This window comes from Leptopilina heterotoma, unplaced genomic scaffold, assembly GCF_015476425.1.
Source record: "Leptopilina heterotoma isolate Lh14 unplaced genomic scaffold, ASM1547642v1 Lhet_135, whole genome shotgun sequence".
NCBI classification, from domain to species: domain Eukaryota; kingdom Metazoa; phylum Arthropoda; class Insecta; order Hymenoptera; family Figitidae; genus Leptopilina; species Leptopilina heterotoma.
This window is the reverse complement of record NW_025110854.1, coordinates 1,789,044-1,812,403: the sequence shown is the minus strand read 5'-3', so window position 1 is coordinate 1,812,403 and position 23,360 is coordinate 1,789,044. Positions and strand designations below refer to the sequence as shown.

The 23,360-nt window shown below is 30.8% G+C and overlaps 1 protein-coding gene and 2 non-coding genes across 5 annotated transcripts in view; all 3 read left to right on the top strand.

Moving 5' to 3' along the window:
* The window catches only part of LOC122497717 (probable JmjC domain-containing histone demethylation protein 2C), a 550,088-nt gene extending 527,075 nt beyond the window's left edge, over window positions 1-23,013 (top strand). Inside the window, exons 10-19 of one of the 3 annotated variants that reach the window (XM_043604996.1) lie at window positions 3,718-4,074; window positions 4,146-5,624; window positions 7,630-8,316; window positions 12,982-13,204; window positions 13,528-13,943; window positions 14,184-14,385; window positions 15,854-16,002; window positions 16,228-17,677; window positions 19,931-20,186; window positions 20,298-23,013. In XM_043604996.1, coding sequence (XP_043460931.1) covers window positions 3,718-4,074; window positions 4,146-5,624; window positions 7,630-8,316; window positions 12,982-13,204; window positions 13,528-13,943; window positions 14,184-14,385; window positions 15,854-16,002; window positions 16,228-17,677; window positions 19,931-20,186; window positions 20,298-20,613 — 5,535 coding nt within the window. In that variant the 3' untranslated portion in view covers window positions 20,614-23,013. Of the gene's footprint in view, window positions 1-3,699; window positions 4,075-4,145; window positions 5,625-7,629; window positions 8,317-12,981; window positions 13,205-13,527; window positions 13,944-14,183; window positions 14,386-15,853; window positions 16,003-16,227; window positions 17,678-19,930; window positions 20,187-20,297 lie in introns of all 3 variants that reach the window. The other 2 variants (XM_043604995.1, XM_043604994.1) reach the window with 2 other exon arrangements.
* LOC122497726 lies at window positions 14,030-14,105 on the top strand. Its single transcript, XR_006301163.1, has one exon. It is a non-coding gene; the product is annotated as a small nucleolar RNA SNORD36 (small nucleolar RNA).
* On the top strand, window positions 16,081-16,154 carry LOC122497727. The gene has a single exon (XR_006301164.1). It is a non-coding gene; the product is annotated as a small nucleolar RNA SNORD36 (small nucleolar RNA).
* Window positions 23,014-23,360: the final 347 nt, after the last annotated feature.

Below are 23,360 nucleotides of genomic sequence, written 5' to 3'. Positions count from 1 at the left end.
CAACGTTGAATTTTCAGATTTTGTTAGAAGATTCCTATCGACATGTGAAATCGTGTACTGTTAGAAAGCTGTGATCCGCGACTAATTGGACGAACTGTTAATGGAGTCTCGCGGGGATATAATGAGTGCTCATTTCCTAGAACTTCTCGGGTGTATATATCCCAACCATTCAATCCCTCAAGCATCGTCACTTTTTTCTTTCTCTTTCCTTCTTTATTATCATTTCAAAACTGTTTTTTCTTTCTATTATCTTTTCTTGGGCAAAAAATTAGTTCTTCACTCAGCGAGTTTATTGTTACAATTATTCATTTTTTTAAAAAAGTTCTATTTATGATTTTTTCGTATAGTTATAAATTTACAAAAAAAAAAGTTGTTTCGCGAATCGAACAATATAAACACACTCGATAAAAGGACACATCACGTTTTTTATAGTCTCTTGTCAATATCTCTCGTTTCTCAAATAAGAAAACTGGTAAAACAGGTTTTGTATAAAGTGGATAGCGGGACTCGGGAGTTGGTTCAGAATTTTTTTGTTTTGTTTTAATCATTTGATTTTTCTAGTTAATTGAAAGTTAATTATTGTTAATTATTACCTCGATGTCAAGTGCTCTGTCACTTATTTGTTATTAGAGCAAAAAAGAAAAAAATAAGTTAACTATTTAGTAGTTAACGTAAAAAAATTAAAAAATTAAATTTAAATGTTAAAATTAAAATAAATTGAAAAATATTTCTACGAAAATTTTTACTGACAATTATTGAAATTAACAGTTTTTAAAATTGGTAAATTATTTTTGTAATACCAATGATTGAAGTTGTTCTATATATAAAGTCAACTATGATTAAAAATTCAATTAAGAATAAAATTAATAGTCGAATTAATTATTAATATTATTAAAGCTAATAATAAAATTATATACTCTCCAAATATAGGTATAAATAATAATAAGACCTTGACATGTGTTTGTAGATAATTTTCATTTAATATATTTTATTCAACAAACAAAAATTAGCTCCCAATTTTTTTCTTTTTTATTGAGAAATAATTATTTCCTCGAAAGTGAGTCAAGTAATTCGAAAATTGACACATAAAAAAATACATACATAATTATCTTATTATTATAATAATAAAATATTTTCCTTTCAGTAAATGATGTTTATTGAAATTTGTTATTATAATTTTATACGATAAAACCTTGTGTGTTATATGTATAAAGTACAATAATAAGTTGTTTAAGTAGAACAAGAAACCTAATAACAATTCAGTAGCTAATCTTGTAAATGTAAGTTGGATATATTATATTTATATATATTAGTAAAATATATGTTTATGAAAATGAATGTCTTCATTCGCATTGTCTGTCTATATTTCCTTATCATTTCTTATCTGTTTGCCCCATGAAATTAATACCCGTTGGTTTGTTTGGACTTGGCGATAAGATAAAAATTTATTCATGACACGACACTATGTCCTCATCCAAGAAAAAAAAAACAATTTACTCATTTTTACTCAGATTCTTTCGTATTATTTCATATTTTCAATAAAATTTTACTTTTATTTTATTTATTGCTAGTCTTTGAAAATTGCGAAATAAAATTATTGAACACTGTTAACTCTAAAGTATCAAAAGTATATCAAATTCTTGGTATCAATTTTATACTTTTAAAAAAACTATGAAAGTACTTTGAGTAATATCTATTTTTATGCATATCAGAGAAATACCAATTTAATTTGTGTCAAATGTTTCAAGAGTTGCACTTAAAAAATTATTGTTTCTATATTTTCACTCATATTATTTAATATTAGTAGGCGAGTTTATAAATGTAATAATAATATTATACGCTTATACCAGTATTAAAAGGTTATTTCTACACATGGATTCAAGTTCTATTTATCAAAGATTATTATGTTCAGATCGCGTGAATGATTAATGTATATTTAATCTTTTTTATCGTGAATTCATCAAAGAAAAAAGGAAACAATTGCAAATGTTCAAGAAAACAAAAGAAATTTAAATAATTCTTCTTTTTCCTAGAAATAAGGAAAATACTAATAATAAAAAATTATTAACAATTCTATTATTAATAATAATGATAATAGTAACAATAATAATATCAATCTAATAATTATAAGAGTAGAAATAAGAATAATAATAATGATAATAATTGTAACAATAATAATACTAATAATATTTATAAATTGTAATAATAATAAAAATAATGGCAGTAATAAAAATACTAGAAAATAGCACCTACGATAATATCTTTATGAGATAAATTATGACAATGAGAGATAATAACAATAGTAATAAAATAAACGCAGGCAATAATAAATTCATTCAGTTTCTATATAAGTTCGTGATTCATTCCCTCTCTTTATATAAATACTGATCGTGCGAAAATAGAAAGTGTACACGATAGACAAAATTCATTACAATAATTATGTAATCAATATTTACTTCTATAACAATTAATTAAAAGAGTTCTTAATAAGTTATTTTTGATTTATAAAAAAATTATATTTTTTCACATGTTTTTCAACTAAAATCTTCTTCATTTTTTTTTATTTCTTTCGCAACGAATTGTGCGGGATATTTGTTCCTTTTTTTAGAAAATATCGTGAGCAAATAATTTTCAATGTATTATTGATTTTGTAATTTAGAAAAGAGGGTGCGCGCGTTATGGCAAGGCATAAAAAAAGACATAAAATAGTAGAGTCAGAAATAAAAATGAATGAGAGAAAGAGAGAGTGAGAGGGAGTGAAAAAGGGCTGAAATTCAGGAAGCAAACAGAAGTTTGCAGACGTTAATGGCTTTTCTACCTACGCATTTTTTTTGTCCATGACATAGAATACTATTCAGTCACCCCTGAATTAATTCCCCTCCTTTTGTGTATGTGTGTGTCGGATAATAGCAACTCGGCTTAAATAATGAATGATTCACGGACTTGTGCTCGAGGTTGAAGGGTAAAAATTGCAAGATTGACACGAAGGAATAAGGCAGACTCACTATGAAAAGGGCAATGACTTTTGGTTTATAGAATATTAGATATTTCGTACAAGATTGCAAGTGTTTTTTTTTTTTAATTTGTAATTGAAATTTGAAAAATTAATTTTGAAATCCTTTTTGCGAAATTTGATACAAGTTTCTGTTATTGGGATTACGAAAGTGTTTTTTTTGTTAGAAGTTACACGCATGTGAGTTGACATTTACTCACGATGTGATTAGCATTGTAATCTTTGCCTCGAGGAGTATAATTAGATTCTCGTTCTTGACGGAGGTCTGCTAAGTGAGTTGAGAACGATGCGCGCTTGGCACCGATCAAGTTAAAATTTTCTCCTCGTGGTATTAAAATATAGACTGAGGTCTGTAAATTATTATCAATTTGTGATACAGTAGTACTACTTTTCCATTAATTTTATCTAATTTTCTCATTTTGAAATTATGGTTCTCACAATATTGGAGTTTTGTTTGTTAGTCCAAGATTAACGGTAATTTTCATACGTGACGTTCCATAGTTGTAGAGAGACTTAGAATTACTTAACAGATCTGAAACTAATACAAACATTTTGTTCATTTCACTGAGGAATAATTTTGAAGAGTAAAGAATGAAAAATCTCTTATTTTCTGTGAGATAAAGAGGCGAGAGTAAAGCGAGACTTCCCCGAGTGAATAAATATGAAGGCAGTATTGATTGAAGTAGGTGTCTTATGCTCCACAGAGAAATATGCAGTCAGCTTCGATGGGGTGGAACAGCTTTATTCCTTTACCACCTCCCGGCAGTCGGACACATGGAACGCCACATGGGGGACTAACGCCTCACGGTCATCATCATCCCGGTGCGGTGACCGCTGCTCATCCAGTGACGGTTGCTCAACAACAACAGCGGGAGAGGGAGGAGCGGGAGGCACGAGAACGTGACCGGGACGCGGCTGCTCGGGACCGAGAGCAGCGTGAGCGCGAGCACTTGGCAGCTGCCGAACGGTTGCACAGGCAAGCCGATGTCAGAGATCACACCGCCGCGGCTCATCAGCGAGCAGCCTACTATGCAGCCACCGCACAACCCACCGCTCAACAGGTACTTATTCTTCTCCCCTTTGTTTATTTTTTCCCATTTTTCCGAATCTAATTTCCCTTCTCTCGTTCCAGGTTTCGCGGCCGTCGAGTGTACCTGTTAAAGTCGAGTACCCGCCGCCGGCTCACTCGAGAACGTCCAAGTCCTCCCTGACAGTGTCGAGTCACCACGAGAAGCAGCCAGTCGTGGGTCCACCTCACAGTGTCCTGCCGAAAGCCGAGCCGAACGTCAGTCTCTTCGGCTACTCGACCTACCAGCCACAGTCCTACATGCACGAGATAAAAGTCAAAAACGAACTGCAGTCCCACAAGCAACTTCCCGGCAAGAGTGCAAACATGACGGTCGGCCACGAGCGAGACCATCACGGCCGGGAAATCCACCAGACTCCACCGCAAATGCTGTCGGACCAGAAGAGCTCCGTCATCGTCAAGAACGAGGGCCGCGAACTCCCCAAGGCACCCACGCCCCAGCAGCACTCACCTAGTCTCAAAATGATGTCATACATGAACGTTCAACCCGTGACACCCCAACACAAACCCAGTGGCTACGAGTACCGAAGTCCCACCCAGAGTCCCCATCATCATCACCACCACATGGAGAGCATACAAGCCAAAAACATCCCCCCCAGTCATCATCGTCCCGGGGCGAATGCCCAACTGCCCTCGCCTCACGGGCACCCGGCCCACCCCCACAATCGACAATCACCACACGCTCAACACCCCCACCAACCGCACCCGACACCCCCGGAGCCGCGCTACCTGAGCAGGCCCGGCCCCGAGCCCGGCATCCAGTACGGGGCGAAGAGCGCCTACTCCTACCCGCATCCGCCGACCGCCTCGTCCACCACCCACTACGCTGCGCCCGCCGGGTCGAAGCCGAAAGTCAGCAGTCCGGCGCCTTCGCACATCTACGGGAAACCCAATTCCGGCATTATGACTGGCACGCCGGTGTGTAGAGCGTCAGAAACCGGTCCGGTGCCTGGTCCATTGCCGCTGACATCAAAAGCCGGAACTTCGCCTTACCAACAAGTGCCTCATCATCATGGGGCGCCACCTCTACCTCTACCACCACCAGCTCACAGTAGTAGGTCTGTGTACGACTCCAGAGGTTTCGCGTCCGCTGTCTCGGCCTCCAAGTTACCTCCGCCACCTCTACATACCTCGCCATCGACCACCGCGTCAACTCCAATGTCGGCCAGGGCGGTCGTTCATCCCTCTCATCACAGTAGTCCCCATCAACCGGGACCACAAATTCCACCGCAACAATCAATGTCTGCCTTCCAAACTCAACCTCTCGATCTTGGCGTCGAACGAACGAGTTCGCCGAAGAGAAAAGCGCCGACGCCTTCCGACGAATGCAGCGTTCAACCCGTCTCGCTCGAGGTCTGCAAGAAACGGCGAGTCGACGAACCACAACCACTGTCTCTGCAGAGTGTCAACACGCCCGTCTTATCAAGGGTCAGCGAGCCTAGTCCTCTTATTGCCTCGGCGGCCACGTCCATCACCACTGTCGTCAATACTGCGCTCCTCGCACAACCCACCAATCAATCACAGGTTCGTTTTACTCTACTGCAAATTACTCTTTCTTAAACGATGCCGAAGAAATGAACCTGAAGATGAAACTGAAGTTACCAACGTTGAATCAACGAAACATTTCTTTAAAACATTATCTCTGAAAAGTTCGGGATACAAATTTTTCTTGTTTATTTTTAACCCAAGTAAACCCTCCAAACCCTAAAATAAAAAAAAAAAATGGGGAAACAGTAGTTCTTATTTTCGAAAATCCGAGAATTTCAAGTAAATTAATAACTCCTCGCCTCAGTATCAATTTTTTTCTTTTGATAATTAATTATTTAGATGTCACAAACCATTTTAAAAAATTCCAAGTCGGGGAAAGCAGTTGATTTTGAAGTTTTCTGTCGTAGATCTTCAAAAATTCCCGGAATTTGATTTAAAAAATCAAAATCACTGCTTTTCCTGACTTGGAATTTTTTTTAAATGGCTTGTGACATTAAAATAAATAATTATCAGAAGAAAAAAATTGCTTCTGAGGCGAGGAATTATTAATTTACTTGAAATTCTCGGATTTTCAGAAAATCCGCGAGACAAAAATAAGAACTACAGTTTCCCTACCTTCTTTTCATTTTAGCGTTTGGAGAGTTTACTTGAATTAAAAATAAAAAAGAAAAATTTGTATCCAAAACGTTTTAGAGAAAATTTTTTTTCAATTTTTTCGTTGAATTAACGTTGGTAACTTTAGTTTCATCTGAAGAACAACATTGATCGACGAAAAAAATTTATCTAATCTATTCGAATATTACTTTTCTTCGTGGGAATAATTTTCTTTTCTGCCGAAAAATTAATGTTGTTTTTGTGATTGCGATTAAAATGTCATTTTTACTTGGATTCTTATTTCATCATAAAATGTAAATAGTCTATTCGGTTCTATTCTGGTGACCTTTTTCAGTAAAATATTTTCTGAAACATATAGATTTAGTAAACATTCTGTTTACATTTAGTAACATGATATAGCAGAGTTGCCACAGGTCAGGGAAATCAGAGAATTCAGGGAAAAGTCAGAAAACTTTAACAAAAGCGATGGAAAAAGCATTATATTTCTAGAATTGATAAAAAATTCTGGTGTTTGGTAACCAGAAACGTTTGAAAATTTTTAAAATTATTTTTAGAGTAAATCAAAATATTCTTTAGGATCAGAAAGAAAGTCAAAATTACGTCTGAAGATTAAAGAAAAGTCAGGGAAATACAAAACAAAATTTTTGTGCCAACCATCAATTATAGAATATGAAATTGAATTTATTTTAAAATTTTAAATAATTGAATTTAAGAAAGTTTAAAACTTGAATTTTTTTGAAATCTTAATTCATGTGAAAAAATAATTAATAAAATAATAATGATTAAATATTTATACTAAAAGGAAAATTATTCACTTTCCGAATAAGTTTACAATAAAAGATATTAACAAATAAACGTATTTGAAATACTTTCTTGAGTATCATATAATTTTTAAAGTGAATGAGAGCATTTGTTAGGGTCAGGAAAAAAGTTAAAATTCTGTCTGGAAATTCAAAATCAAATTTTTGTGGCAACCCTATGAAGATTTGCCATTTTTTTCGTACAATCTAACAAAAACACATATTGTCAATACTTAAAAGAGTAAAAGTTGTTTTTTATTAATTAAATCAATTAAAATGGAGATTATAAACTTTATCAAAATTTGATTGGAAAAATTAATATTTTTTCCTCTAAATTGTTGATTATAAACGGAAATTTCACCAAAGTGTTAATTCTTCTTATTACACTTAATAGTCTTATAATTTAATTAATTAATGTACACTAATTATGTAAATTATAATGCAACCAAGTGCAATTTTATTCAGCTTTGTCACGAACTGTTCATGACGTTCGTGATTACTAAATGACATATTAATAAAGAGAAAGAAAAAAAATTGAGTTCCAAAAATTGTTTCACATAGAGAATGAAAATCATGTAGAAAAAATATATAATATGCAATATATTTATATTCCATTTTGCTTGCAGGTGTCCGATCGAGTAGTGACTTCAGTAAGTCCAGCGCCGCGAGCAACCAGCGGCGACGAATCAGTTCGACCCTCAAGCACAGGAAGTGTCTGTTCCCTAAATCCAACACCCAGTGCGGCACCAAGCCCGGCACCAATTCCAAGTCCTGCGCCCGCTCCGAGTCCAGCGCCATCAATAGTGCCGAGTCCAGCTCCAAGTGCACCTGGTACACCCGCCAAGGCGAATTCCACGATTGACAGTGAAAAATCAAATAGTCCAGCTCCACGACCGCCGAGCAGCACCAAATATCCAGTGCATAAATTGAAGAAGGCCTGGCTGCAGAGGCACTCGGGCGAGGACGGCACGGAGGACACGACGGGCGTTGTGGGCAGTGGTTCATGCGTGACATTGCCACTAAATATTGCTCAAGCACCTTCGCAACCATTGAATAACAAGGAACGTGAGACGACGCCGACCACAACAACCACCACCACTACTAGTTTACCCAGCGCCGTCAATTCAATTCACAACATTGGAAGTATGGCAGTGAATAGTATAAACAAAACAAAAGTCACTGGCAAGAGTGGAAGGAAGCCAGCCAATAAAGAAGCAGTCAACGGACACGCAAACGAGGCAAAGAGTTTGCAGGAGGATTCGTCAAGTAGCGATCCAGAGAGGAAGTCACCACCAAAACGAAAACCACCCAAGGTATCTATCTAAGATTTAATCTCCATCGCGATTGAGACTTTTGATGAGGGGAAAGAATAATTACCAACTACACTTTTAGAACATTCCTGTCAATTTACACTAAAACTTAAATCTTCCTTTAAAAAAAAACCGAATTGGAAAACTTCTTTAGAATATTACAATTTAAAAGCATCTTCACTTTTTGTATTCAACTTCCTTTTATTTCAATGCTTTTAAGCCAAAAGCAACAGGTGATCAAAAGAAATTTTCAATTTTAGCAAATATTATTTACAAAATTCATTTCAGTCGAAATTTTGTTAAATCATAAATTCCCACTACAAATTCAAAAAATTCAAAATCAATTTAAATTTAAAAGAAAATACGAAGAAAGAATTTCAAATCAAACTTTAAAAATTTTTTATTGTATTTATTTATTAGTAAATAATTTTCAAAAGATAATTTTCTATTAAATAACAAGTAAATTACATAATAAAAAATAGCGGTTAGTTTTACCGACACTTAATTACATTACTAATATATTAATTATTACTAATTTGTCATCGTATTAAAAAATTCGCATATTTCTATATCATCCGAAGTCTCAATTGTTCGAAATTATAAAATTCACAACTGGCATAAAGCTTTAGCACCAGCTTTTTAGAAAATTTTGTGATCTCCAAAATATCGTGTTTCATAATTTTTCAATTGATTGCATGATTAGAATTGTCTGGTTTTTTTTTTCACAAGAAAGGGGCACGGTTTTATATTATGTTAACGTAAAAAGAAAAAAACTATTTGCTAAATTCCAATTCAAATTATTCCAGAATCAGTACAAAAAAAAGTAAAAACTGAAATCACAATAATAAAGAATAATAAAAAAGACAATAAAGTAAATATAAAAAATAGAAGTAAGACATTGTAAAAATAATAGAAAGAAAAGTAGAATGAAAAGTAGAAAATAGTGAAAAGTAATAGAAAAACTAATACAACAAATAATAGAACAAATAGTATAATGTATAATATGATTAATAAATAATATAAAAGTACCAAAATAATTTTATTGATGAAAAGAACAAATATGAAAAAATTACTTTTATATTATTTAATTTTCAAATTAAAACGTTAATTGGTATTTTTGGTTTTTAGAGCATGAAGTGTGCGTAAGTGTGTTTTAGATTGTTTTTTTTAATAATACTAATTTAAAATATTTTAATTCTTTGAAAGCTTCTATTAAAAAAAAATTTTAATAATAGCAAATTTAATTTCTTGAAAAGAGATTTCTAAAATCTATTCGACGGAAAATCTTTTTATTAATGTGAGCAAAAAAAACAATAATAAATAATAATATTATTAAATAACAATAAGTTTAATGATAACAACAATTAATTAAATAGGAGGATAAAAAATTAAATTACATTTTGAAAAACTATATTAGAAAATGAAGAATAAATTGCAGAATTTAAATATTAAATTAGAGAATTTAGTATAAAATTTAAATAGAGCAAAAAATATAATTAGAATATTGAATAAAAATTAAAAGATTAAAATTAAATTAATGATTGAAATTAGAAAAATAAAAAAAAGTAATTAGACAATTTGAATTTCCCACCAATGTTTTTAAAGTTACGTCACCGGAAAGGCGCGCGCAACCGCTGCATCCGTGCGAAACATGGTCAGTGTAATGGCGGATTTGGCGTTGGCAAGTTGTTAAATTTGTGTGTCATTTTGTGTCGAGAAATTCACCGGAAATAGAAAAAGAATATTCGGATATTATTAAATATTTATAAACAAAACTTATCGAAGATGTTTTATTCATATGATATGGTAATTATCTCAATTTTATTACATCACAAAAAGTCACTATTCAGAAACTTAACCTCAATTTTTAATTTATCTGTTCTTTCCGATTTCTGTTTCATTTTTATTGTTTATAAACAATGTATTGAGTAGGAGAAAGTTAATTTTCACTAGAATTATTCATCTGGATATGAATTTTTTGCTGTTAGTATAAATAGCGCATGATATAATATAAATTTTTTCGGAGTAAAATCGCGTGGTTGGCGTCCTTTGTCCTTGGACATAATTTGTTTGCTTAACTTGTTTTTTTTTTCTTCTAAAAACTTTGTTTTTGGCGAGAAAAAAATACTTTTATTATAATAAAAAATTTATCTATTTGGGAAAAAATTGATTTTGCGTTTTAAGACGAAATTCGTGTTTTCTTTGTTGAAAGGTCCTTTTATCGTGCGTACATGTCTTCATACGTATCGATTAAACGTAATTGAGCCAGCAGATGTTTTTATACCTGTTCCCAGGGGTATTATATTCGTGCTTCTTTTTCAATATATTCTTATTCTTGGAAACTTTGGAAACTTAATAAATGGGAACATAACCTCAATTTTAAAAAGTTTGTTTTCATATTTTATTTTTACTATAAATAAGAATATTTAATTTCTTTTAGGGTATATTATTATTTCTTTTATCTTTTTCAATTAAGTTTAGATGGTTTGTGATAATTGTTAGAATTGTTAGGATGAGCATGACTAAAACTAAAATGAAACTAATCGCTTTTAATATTTACAAATAATGAAGCTTTATATAAAGAAGAATTTGAATGGTATCTGATAAAGATGCTCATGTGCTTTGATATCAGTATATAGACGCATTTCGCAGATACAGGCCTCGGATATTGTAACATTTTTGACTTTTATCGACTATGTATTTTCAAAAAATGCGACTTTTTTCGACTTATTTTCAAAAATTACGACTTTTCTTCTGAATATTGCAATAATTTTTAGTATAAAATGCAACTTATTTTCGAAATTTATAATTGAAAAGAGTTTCAATAAATATTGAAATTTTGTAAAATTTAATTAAAAATAATTGATTTTTTTTAAAGTGTTTTTAAAAAATTTTTGAAAATCAACATTTGAAGAATTTTAATTGCAAATTTTGAAAATAATTGAAATTCAATTCCTCGGAAGAATTTAATTTTTAAAACAATTTTTAATATATTTCGAATACATTCAATTATTTTCTAAAATCTTAATAAATCCTTCGAAACATATCAATTATTTTTATAAATGGTGTAAAATTCTTCGCAAGAATTCAATTATTTTTATAAATAGTAAAATTCTTTGCAGGAATTCAATTATTTTCAAAACACATTTAATTGAATTTCTCGGAAGAATTTAAATATTTTCAAATATTTCCATAAAATTCAATTATTTTCTAAAATTTTTAATAATTTCTTCAAAACAATTTAACTATTTTTATAAATTACTAAATAAATTATTCAGAATTTACAATAAAAAAGAGTTTCAATAATTGAAATTTTGTAATATTTAATTGAAAATAATTGATTTTTTTCAAAGTGTTTGATAAAAATTTTTGAAAATAAACTTTAAAAGAAGTTTAATTGCAAATTTTGAAAATAATAATGATTTCTCAAAAATTTTAATGAAAATTCTTCAAGTGTAAATTTAAAAATGTTAATTAATGAAAATTAGCTACAAAAAAATTATTTAAAATTATTTTTGATAAAAATAATTCTTAGAATTTTTGCATTCTAATTTTTTAAAATTAAATTATTTTCAAATACATATTTCCAAAAATTCAAATACATACAAAAAATAATAACATTAAAATTTTTTACAATTATTTTTAACATTTTAACAACATATGACTTTTTTTAGATTTATTAAAATTTTGGAGAAATCGCGTTTATATTAATAATTAAAATTCTTTTAAAATTCAATAATTTTTTTAATAGAATTTACCAAATTTCAATCATTTGGAAATTTTTCAATTCTATATAATTGAAAAACTATTATCTTTCATAAATTATTTTAAAAATATTTTAAAAAAATTAATTTTAAGAATTTCTTTATTATAATTTTTTGAAAATTAATTAATAACTGAATTTTTGTATTTAAATAATAAATCTGTTTATATTTTTATAAACAGATTTATTTAACAAAAATTAAGATCCTGAAAACACTCTAAGTTAGATTTAAATAATTGAATTATCTAAGAACTTTCGGATAATTATTAAAAATAATTGATTTCGAGAAGAAGTTTGATTAAAAATTGTAGAAAATAATTGAATTTTAAGAGAATTAAAGTTGTAATTTTTAAAAATTATTAAATTTCAGAAGGTTTTAAATAGAAATTTTTTAAATTTGTATAAAAACAAACAACAAGTATTTAAATATTTATTTAACGAAATTATTCAAGTTTTAAATAATTAAATTTAGAAATCAGTGAAATATCAGAAGAATAAAAAATAAAATTTTTGTGATGACACTGAATTAAATAAACGACTTTTTCGACTTTTTTTCTATTTTAAATCGACTAAAGCGACTTTTTTTGCACCTTAAAGTTGATTCGAGGCCTGCAGATAAGAAAAAAAAAAGATGAATGAATGTTTTTAAAAAACAAAAGAGTTTTGGAAGGGGGTAAAGAGATATAATCGTACTAACTATATGCATGTTTCTTCTAATTGAGAAGGCCTTTATCTATATGTTAGATGTAGAAAATAATTGTAACAGATGTGAGCGGTGCTGCATCGTTTATAAATTCGGTAATGGCAATAATGGCAATAATGGCATAGCTGAGTAGAAAAACAGCAAGTAGCTGCGGCAAGAGCATGAACTTCCTGACTACTTAATAATCTGTGCCCTGTGGTAGGTAAAACGAAAGAAGGGAGCCGCACGGAAACAGCAAGCGGTCGCAGAGGATCATCGACGGAGGAAAGACGACAAGCAGGGAGGAGGTACCGGGGCGGGGAGCGAATCTAGTAACGAGAGTGAGGCTGGATCGGTTAGCGACACCAGTGAACAGTTAGGCTCCGTGCAACCTGCCTCAAGAGGGCGACATACCGCCGCCAATTCCAACAATTCCTCGGGAAACGGTTAGTTGACGTAGCTTCTTGTAAATGGACTTCCCGTCAGGTGAACTAACCATTCACTTGCAGGGTAAGTGCTTCGCGTTCCATGATCGTTTACGTTTTTAATCGCCTCACACTCCTTTTTCTGAAAAAGCAAACAAAACAAAAGAAAAGAAAAAAAAATGAAAAATGATGACCACGAGAGTTCTTGATTAACCATGAATGTTTTCACGAGCTTTTTAACACTGACGGACTTTTAATTTTTTTTAAAAGAAAGGCTTATTTTTGCATGAGACCTGGATTGATTGTCAATTATTATTAATTGGGTGAAAATTTTTGATTTCCAGGTACCAACAAAGAGCCAAGAAAACGGGGCCGACGACCAAAGACCTCGAAGGGCAGCGACGTAGGCGAAGAGCAACAACCACGATCAAAAAAGGAACGAAGAGACGATAGTACGGGTGGCGGAGCTGGTGGTAATGGGCCTGGTGGTGGCGGCAGTGGAAAAAGTGATCCCTTTCGTAAGCCTTCGATCTCGCAATTAAAAAAAACCGGCGAAAGTTGGTTACAAGATGGAAATTGTTGTGAGGTCGCGCCAAAATTGGCCAAGTGCCGCGAATGTCGAATGACACCACATCAACGCTCAAAGAATCTTTATCAGAATATATTCTGTCGATTCTATGCATTTCGTAAATTACGCTTCACGAAAAATGGACAATTGGCTATCGCGGGTTTCAGCGATCCTCACAAAGATGCCTCCGATGTAAGTTTTATCCACCAATAACTATGCAAAAAAAATCTATTTTTCAAAAATAGTATTATCCTTTATTTTTCTTTAATTTATTTTAATCAAAATGATGTAAAGAAATTTTTTTGAATACAGTGATAGAAATTATAATCACGAGCTTTTTAACACTGAAATTGATTTTAATTACTATTTGAAAAAAAAATTAGTCACAAGGACGTATTTTTTAATTTTCCTTGCCCTTTTCCTTTTTTCCAGGAAGATTTATGGCTTTGGTCATCGGGGAAAAGTTTAACGATCAAGGAGGAAAAACCTGATAAAAATGAGAAGGAAAAGGAGAAGAGTGAGAAGGAGGATTTAGATTTGGAAATGGCTTATCGCCTTTTGTGTCAAGTTGGCGATCAATTCTGTGATTTGCTTCATCAGGAGAAGGACGCACTTCATGAGCACATGGTTGAAGGTATATTCACTTTATTCATTTGTTTAAAATATCACGCACTGAATGTAAATAGTAACAATGTCTCATATCACATTAACTCACTTGGATCATTTTTAACTCATTTTAAAATTTTTTTACATTACTGAATGGAATGTCTTTTCTAACTCGACTTTATTTCAATTCATTCTTAACATTGTCGTACTTGTTGATTAATTATCCTAAAATTTTTTAGTATGAGTAACAAGATTTTTGATTTATTACAGGCCTCGGATATTATGACTTTGTTCGATTATTTTCAAATTATGCGACTTTTTCGACATTTCTTCCAAATTTTGCTACAAAATAACATATTTGCAGTATAAACTGCAATTTATTTCCATTTTTATAGTGTAAAAACCATAACTATAGACAAATTTTTGAAATATACAATTGAAATGAAAATAGATCATTTTTTTTTCAAGTATTTTATTACAATTTTTAAAAATTAACTTTTAAAGAATTTTAATTGAAAATTTTGGAAATAATTGAATTCTCAAAAATTTTAATGTGAATAATCTTCAAGTGAAAATTCAATATAAAATAAAAAATTCAATAAAATTTGACTATTTTTCTAAAATTTTTTAAAAACTCGATTATTTTAAAAAGATTTTAACAAATTTTAATTATTTTTCAAAGATTTTACTATATTTAAATTATTTTTTAAAAGATTTTACTAAATTTAAATTATTTTTTAAAAGATTTTACCAAATTTTAATTTTTTGGACATTTTTTAATCGTATGTAATTGTAAAACTATTGTCTTTCAAAAATTATTTAGAATTATTTTTAAAAAGTTAATTTTACGAATTTCTTTATTAAACTGTTTGAAAATATTCTACCTTAATATCTTTGAAAAGAAAAATGAATGGTTTCAATTGTTATAAAAAATTGAATTTTTGTATTTAAATAATTGAATTCTCGAAGAACTTTCGGAAAATTATAAAAAATTAATATAGATAATTGATTTAGAGATGAAGTTTAGTTAAAAATTGTAGAAAATTATTGAATTTTTGGACGGGTTATAGTTTTAATTTTTAGAAATGATTAAATTTCAGAAGTTGAAATTTTTTAAATTTTATTTCCTGTGAAAAAAGAAATAAGAAGTATTTAAATATTTATTTAGAAAAAATTATTATTAATTGAATTTAGAAATCAGTGAAGAATCAGGGAAATACAAAATAAAATGTTTGTGACAACACTAAATTAAATTAAAGTCGATCCGAGGCCTGTTATTACTATTCAATAAATTTGTAATATATTGTCAATGTTATTGTTTTATTATTATTCTCATTAATATTAGAAATGTTATTCAATATTAGTTATATGTATATGTGTATAACATCATTGTTTTTGTGTTGTGATTGTGAAATAATAAAAAGAAGCCATGTTCTAATTTTGGGTTCGCATGAATTAACACGCTTTTTGCTTCGATTATGCATTGATATTGACAGCGAGTTCGGGGGTTGTAGACGGAACTGTTGCCTGGAAGCGAGTCGTTCAAGGAGTCCGTGAAATGTGCGACGTTTGCGAGACAACTCTATTCAACTACCATTGGGCATGTGGAAAATGCGGATTTGTTGTCTGCATCGATTGCTATAAGGTAACTAAATATTTATATATCTTTTTTTAGATTCGTAACTAAAAGCGTTCGAAATTCCAAATTATAATATAATCGAAATCAAATATGATGTAAAACATTTTTTTGAATTCAAGTGATAGAAATCAATCACGAGCTTTTTAACACTGATTATCGATTAAAATTGAAAAATTAATTTATAAATAAGAGAGACAAATTTTTGACGAATTTTTAAATTTGTTTTAATAGAGTCGGAAAAATGGCACTGTTAAAATCTGGGGCGAAAGTGGAAAGGACAGAGACGACTTCTCATGGTTGTTGTGCACGAATAGACAAATTCATGAGCCGGCGAGATTAATGCTCACGCAAATAATCGCTGGCGATAGTCTTGTACAATTGGGTCAACGTCTTCACGAGTGCCGCTGTGAATGGGGTATTCCGCAATATTGCAATTGCTCGGTTGTCACTCAAGTCAATGTGAATGAAGTACTTAGAAATTTGATAAAAGGTGATTCATTAACAATCATGAACGGTAATGTGAAACAAGAATCAAAGGACTCTAAGAAAATCGAATCGAATGGTTCATCTGAGAATAAAACAAATGGCGAGGATAAAAATTCACCACTAAATTGGCTCGCTGACGTTGCTTTACAAAATGAAGATAAAAATGACAGCGGTTCAAGCTCCGATTCGGATGAGGATCGCGAGGGTAATTATTCCACATTACGTGAATTATTAATCAGGCCTAATCAATCAAACAAATCAAATGGCAGTGGTTCGAGATCAAATTCACCGACAAACAATACAAATAATTCGAATAGTAGTTGTACGCAGAATGCAACATCGAATAATGTCTCAACGAAGAGTAGTAAAAAATCGAAAATGGATACATTGGATGAAGTGATATCGAGTGTTATTGAGCACAGTGTGAAAAAGGAGAAGGATGGCGGCGGTCTTGACAATGATGAGAAACCACGTGAACTGAAGCATTTCGTGAGGAGGTACAAATGGACACAAAGAGGTCGTGAACCTTTGCCAATTAGAATAATGACATTGACTGAAAGCAAGAGTCTTTATCCCGATGTACCGCATGCATGGTTATGTGATGGAAAATTACTCCGATTAAACGATCCAAATAATCCCAATAATTACAGGATATTCCAAGATCAATGGAAACGTGGACAACCGGTGATTGTTTCTGATGTTTCGAAGGCATTGGATAAGGATCTTTGGCATCCGGATTCATTTGGCAGGGATTTCGGCGACGAGAAGAATGATCTTGTTAATTGTATGACTGGTAACTTGGTGCCGAATCAACCAATGCGTAAATTTTGGGAGGGCTTTGAAAACTTTTCAAAAAGATTAAAGGACGATCGGGGAAATCCAATGTTATTGAAATTAAAAGATTGGCCGCCGGGCGAAGATTTTGCTGAATTATTGCCGTCCAGGTATGCTGATTTGATGAAAGCTTTACCACTCTCTGAATATACACATCGAACGGGACGATTGAATCTCGCGAGTCGTTTACCCGAATGTTTCGTGAGGCCCGATCTTGGACCGAAAATGTACAACGCTTATGGTTCCGCTCTACATCCAAATAAGGGCACAACGAATCTTCATTTGGATATTTCGGACGCTGTCAATGTCATGGTTTACGTTGGAATTCCCAAGGACGGCGACAATGACGAACATATTAAAGGTAAATTCTTTTAAAATTGTCATTTCATTTTTTCTCAACATTAATAAAACAAACGCAGGGTGGCCACATGTCAGGAAAATGTCAGGGAAACAAAATTTTTGTCAGAGAAATTAAGAAAATTGAGCCTTTTTCGACTTTTCTTCCAAGCATTGCAACAAAATACCACAATTTTTAGTAAAAAAGTGCAATTTATTTTTATTTTTATACAAACACAGAAAAAAGATTTCTTTGAAACAAAGAAATCGTTTTTTTAAACTCTCTTTGAATCAAAGATAAAATTTGTTTCAGTTAAAAAAAGTTTTCTTCACTTTTACGAAAAACAATTTTCGAGGTTTTTTAAATCAAAGAAATTTTTTCTTTGAATGATATTTTTGATCCAAAGAAAAATTTCTTTAAGACAAATAAGAGGCCGAGGACATTCAAAGAAATTATTTCTTTGATTTATTTATTTCTTTGACTTAAAGAAAGATTTATTAAGTCCAAAGAAATATTTCTTTGAGTCAACAAAAAACAGTTAAAGAAATAATTCCTTTAAATCAAAGAAACATTTTTTTGACCCTATAACAATGCACAAATTTCTTTGATTCAAAGAAACTTTCTTTGACACAAAGAAGCTTTTTTCTGGGTGTAATGCAAAAAATAACTATAAATAAAAATTTCCAAAATTGTTTTCGAATCATTTTTTAAGATAATTAAATTTTTCAAATATATCTATAATAAAAATCTTTCTGAATAATTGAAATTTTGTAAAATTTAATTGACTTTAATTAATTTTTTTCAAGTATTTTGATACAATTTTTGCAGAATTTTAATTGCAAATATGGAAAATACTTAATTGAATTATTAAAAAATTTAAAGAAAAATTCAAGTACACACAAAAATAATAACATTTTAGAATTGAAATTCTTGAAAAATTTCATAATTTTTATTTATAATTTATACTTTTTTAAAATTCAATTATTTTTTAAAGATTTTAGCAAATTTTAATTGTTTGGAAATTTTTCAAAATTGAAAAACTATTATCTTTCAAAAATTATTTAAAAATATTTTTAAAAAATTAATTGTAAGAATTTCTTTATAATTTTTTGAAAATATTATACCTTAATAACTTAAGAAAAAACTATGGAAAGTTACAATTATTATAAAAAAATCGATTTTTTGTATTTAAATAATTGAATTCTAAAAGAACTTTTGGAAAATTATTTAAATTAATTGATTCAGAGATGAAGTTTAGTTTAAGGGCATTTGAACCTTGATGACGTTACACTTTGTGCAAAGCATGTGTGACGTCATCAAGGTTCAAATGCCCTTAAAATTGTAGAAAATAATTGAATTCAGGAAGGATTATAATTTTAATTCTTAGAAATTATTAAAATTCATAAATTTTGCTCATTTTCCGTAAATATTTATATTTTCTTGTAAAAAGAATTTTGTCAGAAAAAGTAATTTTAATGTTATTAATAATTGTCAGGGAAATTGATAAACTGAAATTTGTGACCACCCTGAAAGGAAACTCATAGGAACAATAAACTCTGGATAATCAAATGTTTTTATTAAATAACTTCAATAGTTATAAAACAATAATCATTAAAATATTTTAATCTTGATAAAAATATTATAATGTAATTTGTAAACGTAGATTATTAAAAGTTAATGACATTGAAAAAAACCATAATTTTGATTAGTTTAATATTGAGATTTTATATAGAGGACATAATGATAGAAAAAGAATTGTTGTCGCAAACATTTCGACAACAAAAATCTCTTTTTCTTTTTATATAAATAGGTATAAAAAGAAAGAGATTTTAGTTTTAATAAAATGATAGACACGACAATTTTTAATAATTCATATCAGAGTAATATCAAAATTTTAATCTAAATTTAATAACAAATTTTTTTGTTTAAATCTGGTTTTTTCTGAATTATTGATGAAAAACGATGTTAAAAAGTTCTTAGACAAAAGATTGAATAGAAATTTTTTGAAACTCCCTTGGTTAAAAAAGTTGTGAACTTCACCAATGTTTTGATTTTTGTTTTTAACAATGTGACGATTGTCAGAGTTTGGAAATTGATGAGACTTTATTCATTCTATGAGTTTTGTTTGTTCGTTTTATTAATGTTGAAAAAATACAGATCGAGGGAATATTTTGTATGGTTTCATTTTTGTTAGTTTAATTTACGTGGAGTTATTTTACTAGAAAAATAATATAAAATGATTGTGATTGTAAAAATTTTTTGAAAATGTGATTACAGAGGCACTAAGAGCAGTGGATGAAGCAGGCTGTGATATTTTAACTCGTCGTCGTGTTCGTGAGCGAGGTGAAGCGCCAGGTGCGCTTTGGCATATTTACCCTGCACGGGACGCAGATAAAATCAGGGACCTCTTGAATGCAGTCGCTCTGGAACGTGGAGCTCGTTTAGAGCCGCATCACGATCCAATTCACGATCAGAGCTTCTATCTTGATGGACCACTTCGGGAGCGATTATACCGTGACTATGGCGTTGAAGGGTAAGGAAATATTACTTTTATTAATTAACTTCAACACTTTTAGTTGCTAAATTTAATTATACAACAATTACACAATTATATAATTAATTTATAATTTAATTGGGATTTTAGATATGCAATAGTGCAGTGTTTGGGCGATGCGGTGTTTGTTCCGGCAGGTGCGCCACATCAGGTTCGCAATTTACACAATTGCATCAAGGTGGCTGAAGATTTTGTCTCGCCGGAAAACGTATCACACTGCTTTCATCTAACTCAGGAATTCCGTGCATTGTCCGACACACACAGCAATCATGAGGACAAATTGCAAATCAAGAATATTATCTACCACGCAGTGAAAGATTCATTAACCGTCCTGGCCAATGCGAAAGACGATGCTCTTTCGAAAGCACCTAACAACACCGAGGTAAAAGTTAAAGATGAAACGTAGCGCAAATCCTTGATCAGGATCATAAGATCTGCTGTTCGTTAAAAAAAGAAAAATTGACTTAATTGTCATTTTTTTAAAGAGAAAAACACGTGCTCCGAAAGTCGGTGCTCCTTTTAAAAAGCAAAGTGAAAAATGATTTTTTTTGGAGGGTGCGGAAGAAGATCAGACGGAAAATTTCTCCGAAGGAAATACTTCTTCACACACAAGGATTGAGAGGAGTTTGTGATATTGTACGAGTAGCTTGAAATTTTAATTTCGATTTTTTTCTCCTTTTTTTATTGGCTGAGCCAATTATTTTTTGAAGTTATTCGTTATTTCTTCCTTTTGAGTTTTTCTTCTTCTTTTTCTTTTTCTTCTTCTTCAACTTCTTCTAATTCTTCTCTATTTTTCAAAATATCTCTCGTTATTATCGGGCAATGAAGTCCGTGAGATTCTCAGTTAATCTTGGAACGGGCCAATTAGGCCCAGTGTCCATTACCATTGTGATACCCGATGGACTTGGATCATACATTGTTTGTAATTAATTATATCGTGCCTGTATCTAATACACACTTGTCTATATGATTATAGATGTAGATAAACGATAATTTTTAAGAAATTCCTAAATAGCAATTACCGATTTAAAACAAATTTTGTCTAGGAAGGTACTTTGTGCAATTAGAAGTCGTCGACGTTAGGCGGATCAACGTTTTTTGTATCGGATCTGTTTTTGTGTGCTCTCATGGTTTGGTGTTCTCGATGTTGTCCGAATTCAAACGAATGGACGATATATTTTCTCTCTTTGTAATATCGATACGTTATCGAGTGACTTGAAAGAAAAAGCACTGCCTAGTTTTTTCCTTGAATTCAATTTTTTAAATAAAAAGAAAAAAATTGTGCATAATTTTCCTTTTTATTTTTGTAAATTCTTTAGTCAAGAAAAATATCGTCCCTTCTGAATCGTTTTTGAACTATGAGATAATTACCGGATCTTTGTATATACATATTATATATATATAAATATTTTACTGCCTTTCGCAAATCTAAACTAAGAAAGAAAGAATAAAAAAAACCAAAAAACAAATTCTTACATTTTCTTGATATTGCAAAAAAAGAAAACTAATCCAAATACGCTTTCATCGTGATAATTCCGAACTTTATAGAAGTAACAATCGAGAAAAAAAACATGTGTTATTTTTATCGAACTGTAGGAGCCGTCTGATGAAAGAAATAATGTAATGTCGATAAAAGCAAAAGCATAATGCGAAACTTTTTAAGTGCCAATGTTGAACGATTTTGGAAAGTAAAATGCACTAAAAAGCACTTATTGAGAATTCGCAAATAAATAATTTATCGAGTTCCTAACGTTCGACAGCCCGTATCAAGTAATTCACTCGAAGTGACAGCGATAGTTGAAATTTTTTTTACATGAAAATGTCCAATATTTCGAGACTCTCGGCTGATAAAAAAAGTACCTTCGGTTTTTGAACGCCTCTACTTTCCCCAATTTTGTAAAATTGTAAAAATAGAGAATGAAATTATAACAGGAAAAGAACACCAGTATCCTTGATTTAAATTGCAAATCGGAAAGATTTAGCGTTTTCAATAAACTGCATTTAAATCATGCTGGGAGTCTCAAGTAAGTCCAAGGCGCCGTTTGCAAAATAAACAAAACAAAACAAAATGAAAAACACATCTGGAATTTGCAATTTCTTTGATCTCAATCTTTGTCTAGCATACAACGACTCGATTAAATAATAACTCACGAGTAATAAAAAAAACAAAAAAAAAAACCAACAAATATGTTAGCATTAACAAGTACTTTAATCATAACGAAAAAAAATTGTAAGCAAGAAAAAAATACCCTTATTATCAGTGAACGGGCAGTGTATAAAGTTGTAGGAAGCGTACTCTATGTATTATTAATGTCTCTGCAAGACAAAGCTATTGAAAAAAACTCTCGCTACGTGTAAATACATACAAACATTTATACATATATATAATATACATGTATACATATATAAATATGAAAAAATGCCTAGTTTTTAAGTGATTAAAAATTTAAAAAGAAAAAAACACTCCACCACACGGAAAGCACTTTACACGCGTAGATAGTTAGATTCTATCATTATCATTATTCGAATAATAATAATAATGATTATTATTATTATCACTATTTCGATTTAATTATTACGAAGAATTATGATATTTAAATGTTGCTGAAGATGCCGAACGTAGAAAAAAGGGGGGTGAAGAGAGAAAGATAAAAAAAAGAGCGTTTAGTGTTTATTGTAAAATGAGAATGATTCTTTTCAAAGAAAGAATACGTGTGATAGTGCGCGTCCGTGAATGGCTCAGAAATATGGTACGTATGAGAGAATAGTGAGATCGTCGATTGGGGGTGAAGTGTATGGACAAAGACAATGTACAGCCCTTAAATCCTTAAAAAAAAAATTGATAAAAAAAACTAAATCTACCCCAGTGTCCTATTCTATCCCATTCAACGGTTATCCTCAATCAAGGCGGTTATGAACCGCAGGTCAGCGGTTATGAGTATAATTTTTTGTACTGTGTAAATGTAAGAAGATACGTTTGAATAAGAAAATGTTTATATTATGAAAAAACGTGTTTTACTCACTTTTTTCCAATTAATCCTCTCCTTCCTCTCACAATCGTAATTATTTATTCACTTAAAAATATAAATCAATAGTAAATATCTAGTTAATATAATTTTACATTTAACAATAATTATTAATTGAACATCTAAA